Source organism: Anas acuta, chromosome 2 (assembly GCF_963932015.1).
Source record: "Anas acuta chromosome 2, bAnaAcu1.1, whole genome shotgun sequence".
Classification (NCBI taxonomy): domain Eukaryota; kingdom Metazoa; phylum Chordata; class Aves; order Anseriformes; family Anatidae; genus Anas; species Anas acuta.
The window spans coordinates 107,511,032-107,523,439 of NC_088980.1; the positions used below are offsets into that span (position 1 = coordinate 107,511,032).

At 36.9% G+C, this 12,408-nt stretch overlaps 1 protein-coding gene across 2 annotated transcripts in view; it reads right to left on the minus strand.

Moving 5' to 3' along the window:
- LAMA1 (laminin subunit alpha 1) overlaps positions 1-12,408 on the minus strand; it is a 102,287-nt gene that overhangs the window by 76,043 nt on the left and 13,836 nt on the right. For both annotated transcript variants that reach the window (XR_011092930.1, XM_068671582.1), the window contains exons 2-3: positions 5,883-6,053; positions 5,405-5,517 (exon numbers count right to left, since the gene is read on the minus strand). Coding sequence is in view for 1 of the 2 variants with exons in the window: in XM_068671582.1 (XP_068527683.1) it covers positions 5,405-5,517; positions 5,883-6,053 (284 nt within the window). In the remaining variant the exon portion in view is untranslated. The remainder of the gene's footprint in view (positions 1-5,404; positions 5,518-5,882; positions 6,054-12,408) is intronic.

Consider the following 12,408-nt stretch of genomic DNA (forward strand, 5'->3'; position numbering starts at 1 on the left):
TTATATAGGTTAAATATATAAATGAAAGGATATTGCATAAATGCTCCTGCTATCAAGAAATCACAAGCCAACCTGCCAGTAGAAGTTATATTCTCAGGAATTATGTTCCCAAACAAGAGAACAAAGCTAACAGAGGGATTCAGGTGTCCCCGGTGTGTTCATATGAAGACATGTTAAGGAATGTCAATTTTGGCTTGGGAGACCTAATATCCCATAGCCTATGCAACCTAGAATGGATCTGAACCAGGATTCCATATAAGGCAAAATGACTCCAACATCCTCAGAGTATTTCCTTAAAGATTTTTACTTTAATGAGGTCTCCACATTCGAACATCACTGAGGGCAGTTTCTTCCCACTCTACATGTTCATTCATTGTCCACAAACTGGCCATGTGATAAACTTGAGCTGTGTGGCAAGAGCTAATGATTTGTATGCTTTAATCTGACTGTATAGCTTTCCCAGGACTCATTTCCTTATTGAGCTGCAAGGGTAAAAAGGGCAAGCCAAAGCAAGTTAGCAATTCCCAAGCAGCCATAGATTAGAAGTGTCATTTTACAGGCATTTCAATCCTGACTGTAAAGATCAGCCAAATAAACCTGTACTGAAGAACCCCTTCTTTGTAGCAGCAATACCAACATAACACATCACTTTTACTTTCTTTATCTTTTCTAATGACCTCGTTTCCCTGAATGGAGATCAAGCAACATCAGGTACTCTGTTCTTGTAAAAGGTTGGCAGATAAATCCTTTTCCCCATTCATCAGGCAATTTTACAAACTCTTTTGCTCAAGACACTGCTAGCAGTGACCACGCAGTAGATGCTAGCCAAATGTTCCTATTTCCACAGGCATGGTCAGCACTCTAAAACCTACACAGGTCCTGGCAAGTACAATTTTTTCCAGTAGACTTTTTGGATAAAGACTGCCAGTTACATTTTTCAATTTACTTAGGTTGACAGAATAGTAAGGGAAGATGTGCTGTCTATCCATAACTATTTGAGCCCCAGTCTCCAAAAGTGAAAAGTTAAAGGGAAGGATAAGTCCCAAAATATTTTTTTTTTCTAAATCTCAGATTAGTTTAACAGATCAGTTCCTTCTAATTTTATAAATTCAACTAAATCTTTCCTTCAAGATGAATGCAGGAAGGCAATGTAAAAAACAGCAAAGTCTGCTTTCAAAATGGTTTCACCACATGCTGTGGTGAAAATGCTTGCAAAAACTAACATTACTCTGTATTTTAAGTAAACCTGAAAAAACCTTTCTGCTTAATGGTGTCAATACATATAGAGCTGGTACTTTTTCTCTGATTTCATTTTCCTTTCTGAATCCAAAAAGCCTAAAATGAATGATATTTTTGCAAACTCTCAGAGTACAAGACTATATGAAGGGATATTCTGAGTATCAGTCTGTATTGTTCATATAAATAGTAAAATTCTGAGACCTAGCTAGCAATTGTTTGCTACATTTTGCTCTGATGCAACCATTGTTTTGAAATAGAAGTTAATTTTATTCAATCGGTGTATTATAAGAAAGTACAGATGAACAAGCACCCTGAATTTTTCATCATCAGTTTTATAGCAGCAAGGCTTTACCTTGCCACATAAAGTAAATTAGCATTGATCTAGTCAAGAGAACTGTATTTTTTATATCAGCAAAGGGTTTGTCCTGACAGTAACTTCTTCTTGCCAAGTGATTTCAAGATGAAAGTTCAGCACATATCATATCATAACATTATTTACATTATATTTGACTTTCTAATAGCAGAAACTGAAAATTATTCTTTCACAGTCTCTGAGTTGTAATCCAGTATTCATGAAATATTCATGAGCTATGACTTTATCAAAGTGCAGATGTTTTCACAACTTCATACTTGAGTTCTTACAAGAACAACTGATCTTGCTTTACAATTCAAGAACTTTGTGGGATACAAATTTGTGCCATTCTGTTACTGCCTAGCACTAAGCACCCTTAAATACCTTTGAAAGTCTGAAACATATTAATAATACTAAGGAAAATATTCGTTTAATGTTGTGATGGAGAAATATTTTACAGTTGGCACAAGCACACAACTGGAATTTGTAATAGTCGGCATTTATTTTAATTCATTATCATTTTGCAAAATAGCTGTCCAGAGAACAGCTGTGTATTTATTTCTGTAGAACTGCCAGTGTAGAAAGCATAAGATCATAAATTAAACGTTGGTATCTTGTACACCAATACTACATCTACATCATAGTACTAAACTACTCTTTCCCCAGCTCTGGAACTTTGGCATACATTTTAATGGGGGAAAAAAAAAAAAAAAAAAAAAAAAGTCTTCCCAACTATCATATACATGTATTTGGTCCTGGGAACACGAAAATGCATTACAGAATGTATGTACCTAGTTTTCATGATCCATATGAGCTACAGAACTGTGATGTGGCCATCAGCTATCCTTACAAAATGCTTAGCATTAGTTATAATAGCACAGAAATTTTGAAGGAGAAAGATCTAAACAGCAATTTTGATCTTGAATGGATTACTCAACTCTCTTTTCTTACTGAGATTCCACCAAGCTACTTTTCAGTCCAAACATTTTTAAATAAACTAACTAACTGCAAGCTAGAATATTAGCTGAAGGAATATTCTCTGCTCCCTTCAAATTTGAGCAGAGATTAATACAGCCAACAGACAGAGACTGTGGCCAGAATATATATACCTAGGATAAGCTGAGTGGAACCATAAATTCCACCAGAATCTTCCCCATATTCACCAGCTAAGCCTGCATTCCAGCACTCACCAACCCCATTCCTGGGTTGTATCTCAATGCCGTACATTAGCAAAAAAAAAAAAAAAAAAAAAAAAAAAACCAAAAAAAACATTGTTATAACTTCTAGTATTTTTTCAAAAATAATAAGAAATATTCAGATTATCTTTCTTCACATCACAAAGGGGTATTAATATATTCTATATTCTGCCAAGAAAAGTTAAAAACTTCAATATGCTATTCAACATATTTAATGCACAAAGCTTGAAATTTAAAAGAAAGTATCAATGCTAAAGAGGCAAAGTAATGCATATAGTTAGAGATACTGAATTTCAGGAATACCTTTAAAGGTTCTAGAAGAGTATTTAAACTCATTCAAAAGAAAACTTGTGAAGTAAAAAGTTACTAAAATCACTAGGGCCCCTTCATATGTTTTTTCTTTGTTATTTTTTACTTGTGCTGGCTCGGTTAAAGTAGGGACAACAAGTCAGCTCTAATAACTTATTGACTTCAAGCATTCTTTATTAACCAAATCCTTCCTTGCAGAGCAGCAATTTACATTCATGTTGCATAGCCCTAGATGCCTTCTCTCTCTCAAACTGTCTGAGGAAAACACAGAAAAAAGACCCCTCAGGGGAAACTTTTCAAATCAAATCAGTGAAACAGTGTGGGACAAGAGAGGAAAGATACTTATTTGAAGAAACATCAACAGGGCTAAGATTTAGAGGGCAGTTCAGTTGGTCTGTTTCCAAAGTAAAAATGTTCTAGGAGGAAAAAAATGAAAGCCTCACTCCCTCCTTCATTTTTCCTTCCTGTTTGTCCATTTATAAACCAAACACAAAATCAACTATCCAAACAAGGAAGTCCTATTCAAACTTATGACAAAAGATACTGTGTGATTATTTTCCTAATAGCTCAGCTTTCTAATTAAAGAAGAAACTACACATTTGTTTAACCTATGCTTCATTTTAAAGCATACTTCTTTTAAAACAAAGTTAAATCTTCTGTTTAAACATTAAAAATAACCTTCAGTCAGAGTTTAACAATCTTGCAAAAGCTTGTTATCATCTGTGCACCAAGTATGCATTTCTTAGCTAGTAACAAAGCTAAGAGTTCAGAAATATTAATTTCAATTCATATTGGAATTCATATTAAATGAAGCTGCAAATTATTATTAATTAATATTAATAATCTGTGAATTGCTGACCTATGATTTTCAAATAGCTTAGATCTGTTCAAAGAAAAAGAAGAATCAAAGGAAAAAACATTTTCTTCAGAAATGACTTTGTCTTTATTCGGGGCAGGGTAGGAGACTTCGATTCTTCCATGCCTAACAGACAAACCAACAAATTAGGGAATCATCTGTGCAGTCTGGCAGCTTCCCACATAAGAATTTTACCAGCTACAAGAAGAGACAAATACCTCTAAGCTTCTGGGGGTATTTTTTTGTCATTAAGTGCCAAAGCAAAAGAATCAATCTCTGTACAGGTAGTTCCATCCTTCCCAGGGGCAAAAATCTCTGATTCAGACCTCTAACTCTGCAGAACAACTAACATTAAATGTCCACAGAAGGAATATAGAACATTTCTTTCTGATGTTCCTTCTAACAAAAAAAAAAAAAAAAAAAAAAAAAGAGTGATCAGAACCAGTCAGAAGGGAAGCACAGAAAGTGGCAAATCAACTTCTCTTTCAGCAACGCTTTGCTCTATTTTATGTGGTCAAGTCCTTATCATATCAATCAACTGAAAGGAAAGCCCGCATTTCCAGGGTTCTGGAGATCCTGCAGCTGAACGTTCTGACATTTTACACTTCAGTCTGATCATTGCATTCCATTAACAGGTTTCCATATAACTTGAAATCTACCATCAGGTAAGCGATGTGAATACATTTATTCCTGTCACTTACTTTTCTTTCTTTCTCCTAAACTCAGTATCAGGGTTACAATGCTTATGGATTGGAAGAGTTCATATTTGTAAGTGTATTGGTGTATTGTGTGTTTTTTCTTGTATTAAATGTTAGATGTTTCTGCTATGTTCTACTCCAAATCATTACTCTTTTACTACAAAACCGTACAGTGATCAGGTGAAAAGCTGATAGATATAGCTTAAAAAAAAAAAAACAAAACAAGATGCATCCCCGTATATAAAATTTGTGCCTATGAGAGTTACACCTTTAAAACACTGTTTTCTGCTTTAAAATATCTTCAGTAACCCAGAATTCAAGCAACTTGCATGAAATCAAAAGCAGAGAAAAACTATAGCAGAGGACTGTCAGGGGAAAGATACCAAGGACAGACAAAGGAAGGTTATCAAGACAAAGCGAACACTGGTATAAACTCTCTTGTTCACACATATACAACTGTTGCTGTGTCTTGAATTACAGTAACACTTCATGACCTATATCGCTTGAAAACAAAGTCACTTCCATTCCAGGCTGATAGGAATAAAATCTCTAAGATGTTCCTTAATAATAATTGAAAAACACATCTGTTTAAAAACAGTTTGTATAACGTTTAACTGTCCAGCTTTAATTATGTGCTGTTAAATTTCTAACTGATAAATATCCAACCGTCTAAACACTGAAGAACTACAATAAATTGCATAGACTTATACTGTACGTTCAATAAGTGACAGACACTCAGGTAAATGTTACTCACCTGCCTTAGATCCAAGGTGATGGTGACCCAGTGGTACTGCCTCCCATTCTGAATGCTGGGACTTTGCCACCAATTATTGGTACCATCAATTGCACTAGAAATTGGGTGCTGCTCTGTATTAAAGAGAAAAAAATTAAACATCTATTGAAAATACATCTAAAGCTATTTTCTCTGACCCAGTACATTTACTTCATGCAGAGTATAATTTTCTTCTGCCACAAAGTAAAAGCTAAAATTTGCCTCCAGACAAAAAGGCTGTCATTGGACTCTGCAGTGCTTAACGGTGATTTAAGGTGTTTGTGCTTTCTGTCAGTCCTTTTGCTTAAAGGCAGCTTCACTCATGTAGTTGAGACACTAAAAGCAAAAAGTATTTGACCCCAATGCACTCTGTATTTATGGTAAAGGGTCAAAGAGAACAAGACAAAACAATGGAAAACAAAAACAAAAAAGATGACAACAACAAAAAAGAGAAACTTGCCTTTGGGATTGGCACTGTGACGGTCACAGACCCGGCACTGGGCGTTGCGCAGCGGTCGGCCTGGGACATGCTCAACAAGTTTGCAGAACATCTCTGGTCCTTTTTCCCCACAAGTGGCATTGGTGGAGATGTGAGCATTGCTGGCCAGGTTCAAAATGGCAGGGAACAGGCCTTGAAATAAAAAACAATTATCAGTCACAGTGTATAAAGCAAGCAAAATTCAGTCATCATTATGAGATAGATCTCTGAATATGCATTGTTTTGTGACAAGCTTCTAGCCTAGAGACAGAGATGCAGAAATATGCAATGAAAACAGATTATTTTGTGAAAACATCATCATACCAAACTGACAACAGCACATCACCCATTATGTCCCTGAGGCACCACTGGTCCTGACATTCCCTAATCCACCCCCAAGTGCTCCTAGGGGGCACCCCCTCTAGAAGACCCCGCCCAGAGCCAAGGATCCCCATTTCTCTCCCCACCCACTGATATTCCCCACAGACAAACCCTGCCCAGCCATTGGCCTCACTGAGCCAGGCACACCATGGCCCTACATCCTGGTCCTATCACCAGGGAGGCAATCCCGGGTTGCCCTGTTCCTGGCTGAGATGGAGGGATGGGCCTTGGGTGTCATGCCCTGCTCTGATGGACCCAGGGGAGTCCCCAGCTCTCCTGAGGAACATAAGAGCTAGTAAACTAACTCTGTTCCAGTTACTAAACCTTCTTGCCACATTGTGAAATAATCAAAACCAGGGGGAAAATTGGCCCTCTGCCAGAATGGATGAGGAGCCGTACAGCAAGCCCTCTGCCCATGCAGAACAAAGCATTTAACCCAAGCTCCCCAGGGCAAAAACACCACTGCCCTCAGCGACACGCTCCCTGCTTGCACATTTTAAGAGCTGCATTTTAGACCTTTACTCTGGGATTTTCTGAAGCCTGTGTAAAGTCTAAGGAAAACTTGGCTTGCCGCTTATTAATCTTTACACACTTTACAGTACTTTCAAACGGTAATGCTCTTGTGCACAGGAGTAATGAAAGACCACTGTTACCAGCTTCAGAACTCTTAATATTTTCTAAAAGGAGGGATGTTTTACTTGAGATTGAAGTCTACTCATAACATTTAAGGAATACTTCCCATGACAGGAAGAAGTTAAGTAAGCACAACTTCTCAGGAGCTTTGTTACAATTTTCCAGCCTTCCCTCCCAGGTTAAAAATCTCTTGCTTCTTGCATGGTTAAGTTTGCATCCATCAAAACAACACAGATACTCTATTTCACAACACAAATATTCCATTTCTATACAGAAACAACTCTGAAAAAGAGAACCAATTTGGATAAAACTGATCTGTGTGAAGAGATTAAACATGATGGGTTGAAATCAAAGTTGGAGCCTTGGAATAGCATATTAAGAGTGCTGCAAGAATTGCTACTGTTGCAATAGTGAGGTATTAAAATCACATTTCTGAAAGTTTTTGTTGTTGTAATTTTTCTTCTAAGGAATTAAAAAAAAAATCTAGACATATTTAAGCATATTTGTGAAAACATGCCTTTCTTCGAGTACAACTACAAAAATTATTTTTCTTCATTAATCTACAATATACATTGCAATATTAATACTTTGTATTTCTTAGCTGTCCACCTCAGCAAGGCAGAATTCAATATTCCTTTGATTACATGGTTAAATCCTAACCTTCTTCACCACAGTATGAATAATAAACTGTGTTTTTCATTGTGCTGAATTGTGCCATACTCAAAGAGGAAGATGGAGGTGGGTTCTTTTTTGTTTGTTTGTTTTAATCCTTACCTCATTTAAGTTAAATCTATACCAGAGCATACACCTTGTTCTCATCATACCTAAATCTGAAGCAGGCGATGACATAGAGGATGTACTATTGACCATATGGTGAGCCTCTTCTTCCATTAACATGCCTTCTGCACACTTATCTCATGTTTACTGTAGTGTTGGTGCAGTACTGCTCCAGACTCACAGCTGTAGGCAAAGCAAAAATGCAGCCTACATTTTCTTACCAGACAAGAAAGCTCACTGATGGAAGAGGGTACCCTGTTTTACATTACTCCCTAATGATTAAAAAAAATCTTCTGTATTCACTATTCACTACTGTTCACAAAGGCATCCATCGGCCAGCCTTCAAGATCTACCAATTAACTTCCCAGGTCATTCATTACCCTTCACTCATGTTACACAGTAGCCCTGCCATTCGTTTCCAGGGTCGTTTGTTAGAGTGACATAATTTACCTACAATAACCATGAGTCAACAAATTTGTGCCATGGGAATAGAAAAGCTCTGAAGAAAAAGTGCTGATGGTTAGTGCTGTCTTGGAAATGTTTCATTCCAAAATCCCAAGTTCAGGTCAGGTTCAGACATTGTAGCTGTCACTGGACTGAGCCCTTTTGACTGCTTGTCATCAAGCATCTCACCAACTTTATCAAATGCACTGACTGATAATAAAATGAAATGCTGGTATGATGCCATGAAAGTCTCATAATGAGTTTTCTTGTCTCAAAGAGATAAGAAATAGGGCATTTCAATCCAATTGTAGTGTTTTTGTCCCAGAATTGAACAAAAAACAAGAGGTTGTTAGCTTTATCCTGGAACATGATGCATCTCTTCAAATGCTAGGTAATTACATTAATTTCTGTTTCTCTTTAATGCAATCAAGTTTTAAGGCAATTTTCAGAGGTGTAGCCACTGATTTCAGTGGAGACTGAATAGCCTATGATCTGATTTATAAAGAAACAGTAAGTATCTGGAATAAACAACATGAAAAAAAGGGCAAATTTAAAATAAATTAATTACATCTTTACATTACATTGCTCCTCTTCAGTCATTCAGCATGTTCTTAAGAAAATTTTAAGAAAAGCTGAGTACTCATAATGGCGAGATGAACTCCAGATGCTCTTCTGCCACAAAAAGAAGACTATAACCATCTGGTGAAATACATTTTCACTTTTCTTAGGGAGAAGGTAGGTATGATAAAGATGAATAACCACAGAATCAGTCACTTAAATGAGCCAATTACAGATAAATGAGTGACTGTGATCATATCCTGCTTTAAAATTAAAGTGGTTGTAACTGACATAAAGCTCTGCCGGAAGATACCACGTATCATTAAACTGAATTTACAGCAAGTGACATTTGCATTCTTAAAAGCATTAATGTAACTTTTACAGTTTGCTATCTGAAGTCCAGCACAAATGATTGATTGAATTAGATTTATCATACTTATTTCTCACTAGAAAAGAAGGTAAGTGCTACATAAAAAAATCCTCACAACTTCACTGCTAAGATATCCTGTACCTCTCTCATTATGCAATCGTACCAAATAGGCTTAGAAAGAGCCTTTAGAGACCTCCATACAGATGGCCACAATCTGCAGAGTTCAGCAGTGACTTCTCAGCTGGCTAATCTGGTCTGGTTGACTATATTCCAATTATTAAAATACCTTATAGACAATTTTGCATGTAAGCACTTGCTACTTCACTTTTCTACCATTGAGACCATTTTTGTTTGGGAGTTACCATCCATCATTTTGCAAGAAGACTGGCAGTCCCAAGAAAATAAGAATTTTTCAAGTAAATGCATTTAATTCTGAGTGCTGGCCAACTCTTTTCATGGTAAGGTAAACTCTTCAACTTGATTCTTCCCATCTACTAAGCAGCCCATTTGCCCTGAACCAGAGATTGACACACCACCCAATATCAGAAAATGAATTGTGTGTGTACATGCTAGTTTGACCTTAAGAAAGAATAACAATTGGTTCACTAATTCAGCACAGAAATTGAGTGTGATTTCATTGAATACTCAGGGAAGTTGCTCTCATTTGTAAGGACTTGGTTTTACCCAGATACATAACTAAAACTACAGAAAGGCTGAAAATCTGCATACCTGGGTGCATGCTCCCGGAAATACACCATTCAGAGCTTTCCTACAGGAACAGAGGCAGAAAGCCCCAAGCTCAGAGAAAGCAGAGGGAATCAAATCCTTAACGTGGTCTGCAATGTGGATGTGGCAGAATTTGTCACATTAACACTCTACAATGTTTGACTCTTAGAGTGGCAAGGAAGAATCTAAAGGTTAGACAAATTTGCTGTAGGTATAGCTCAGTAGGCAGACCTTGTGATGAAGGACATAACGTTAATATTTTACTAAATGTCAGAGAAAAGGCTTGCTCATAAAGAAGTCAGTTGTAATGAACAGGTGGTCAGAGTGGCAGGGAAAAGAAAGACAGACAAGGAGCTTTTAGGTAGATGAGGCAGTCAACATCTATTTTATGTGCTTCCATGTGCCTATCTATGCTAATCCTTCAAATGAATGAGACATTTGGAGCATGCAGTTTTTTGGGGCACATCCAAAGGTATGACAATTCACACAAAGTCATTATGGATTGAGATATATCATTGTGTGAGTAGTGGATGTTTGCACACAGGACACATATCCATGTCTCCATTGTAAAGGTTATGGATGGACATATGGCTTAGATTTCTTTGGGAATTACCCTACTTGAACCCAGTATCTACAGAAGACTTGGCAAGCTCTGTTACAGAAATGATTACCATCATTTTTCCTGGATTCTTAATTCTGAGTGGTTTTATAAGTTTTCCTCATCTGAGTTTTTTTGTTTGTTTGCCTGTTTGTTTGTTTTAAAGGTACAAGCACCCCTGATTTTTTTCCTGAATCTCAAGTATCTGGGACATGTTTCCACAGTTCTGTGTTTCTGGTAACTCCTACTAGGAGTGAAAAACCCTGTATATGAACAATGCATATCTGTCAACACACTCTGGATACACCTGATTTACTGCACACGAGCAAATCAGTTCCATATTATTTAGACAGATCTGATACATGCTGGATTTGTTGAACATTCTCAAATAGGCAGGCTCATATAGCCTGCCCACGTACAGAAACATCACTGTACTTTAAAGACATTAGACTTAGTCTGCATGCAGGTGACAGCACATAAAAACATGCAAGTGTAAGCCTTCTCTGCCACTGAACAAGGGCTTTTTAGATATATTTGTTCCCTCACTCATCTTTAAAAAATACTCTCACTTTAGAGCCATTGTCTGCATGTTGTATAGCTAGATCTGAATGAAATCCCAACACCAGCCCTGATTATTGCATTTTTTACCCCGGAAATTAAGTCTTTCATCACTGTTCTATTACATGTGCAGGGGGACTGGGGTTGGGTGTTCTGGCAAAATCCTTGCGTTGTCTGTGGGTTTGAACATATTTGATGTGTATGGATTTCATAATGTGACTGACAGGCTGTACCTCTTCCCTTTTTACAGATGGCATGTGGAGAAACTGTGGGATTCCTCAGAATAGCTGTTTTCCTAGCAGAGGCATAGCAGATTAAATGTTTCTTTTACAAACACAGTTGTACAAACAGAAAGATACATATGGCAGTTCTGCTTTCCATAGGCTTCACTATGTCAGCAAATATGTTCAGTAAGCGCAATAAAGATTATACTACTTTTTGTTACCTGATAAACACAGCAAGGACAGCAAAACTTCTCACAAGAAGGCCCCATTTAAAACAGATTTCCACTGAATCTGGATTAACTAATCTGTATGCTATCCCAATAAACTGAATGAACCCAGACGGTGTTTTTGTTTGTTTGAAATCAGAAAACAGAACTGATGGGAAATGAATGCAAGACAATCTGAAGCAAACCAAGCACTGAGTCCAATAGATGACAGCGTTTTCTGCATTGTTCATCAGTGTATAAAATGAAGACTTCCAATCAGACTTCAGTGAACAGTTCTGAGACATTCAGCAAAGTAACAGCTTGATTTTCTCCAAGAATTTTAGCTGTTTTTGTGCCAACTGGGTAATAAAGAAGTAATTCCAAGTGAACAGAGTAAATGCAACTTGAACATAAGGGCTGATGCATATAGTAACAATGAGCTTTTGATTTTGTCTTTTCTCAGAAGCAAAGATACTTGAAGGGGTCTAATCTCATTTGCAAGTTAGTGTTTAAAATAAAATGTAAGGCAATGAATGGTTCATAAAAAGCAGGCAATGTTGAAATTTGCTCACTAGCAATAGATTCATTTATGGAAAATATTTACAGAGGATGTAGTGATAGTTGTTCTGAATAGTTTGATGCACTCCAGGAAAACACAAAGGACTAGGGACAAAATGTAATAAAATGTCACAGAAGATTAGAATGTATAAAATGTGGTAGTATTACACTGCAGAAATTGAGGTCACATTCTTTATAACATTCTCAGCCAGCTTTCAATGGCACAGATTTTTGTTTTAGTTATTCTGTCCTATTAAAGTTTTGGACTAAGTGAGTTTACTAAATAAAAACCCTGGAACTGTCATGCTTGGGTTCAGATTCTTTGCCTTCTTAGTAGATTGACTCTCATTTTATTTCACCAGCAAATGTCCCTAGCTTAACCTTTTCTACATACTTTCATCAGAATCCTATCCTGTAATCACAATGAAAATCTGAGCTGATTTCCCTAACATAAATGGGCTTAAATCCCTAATTT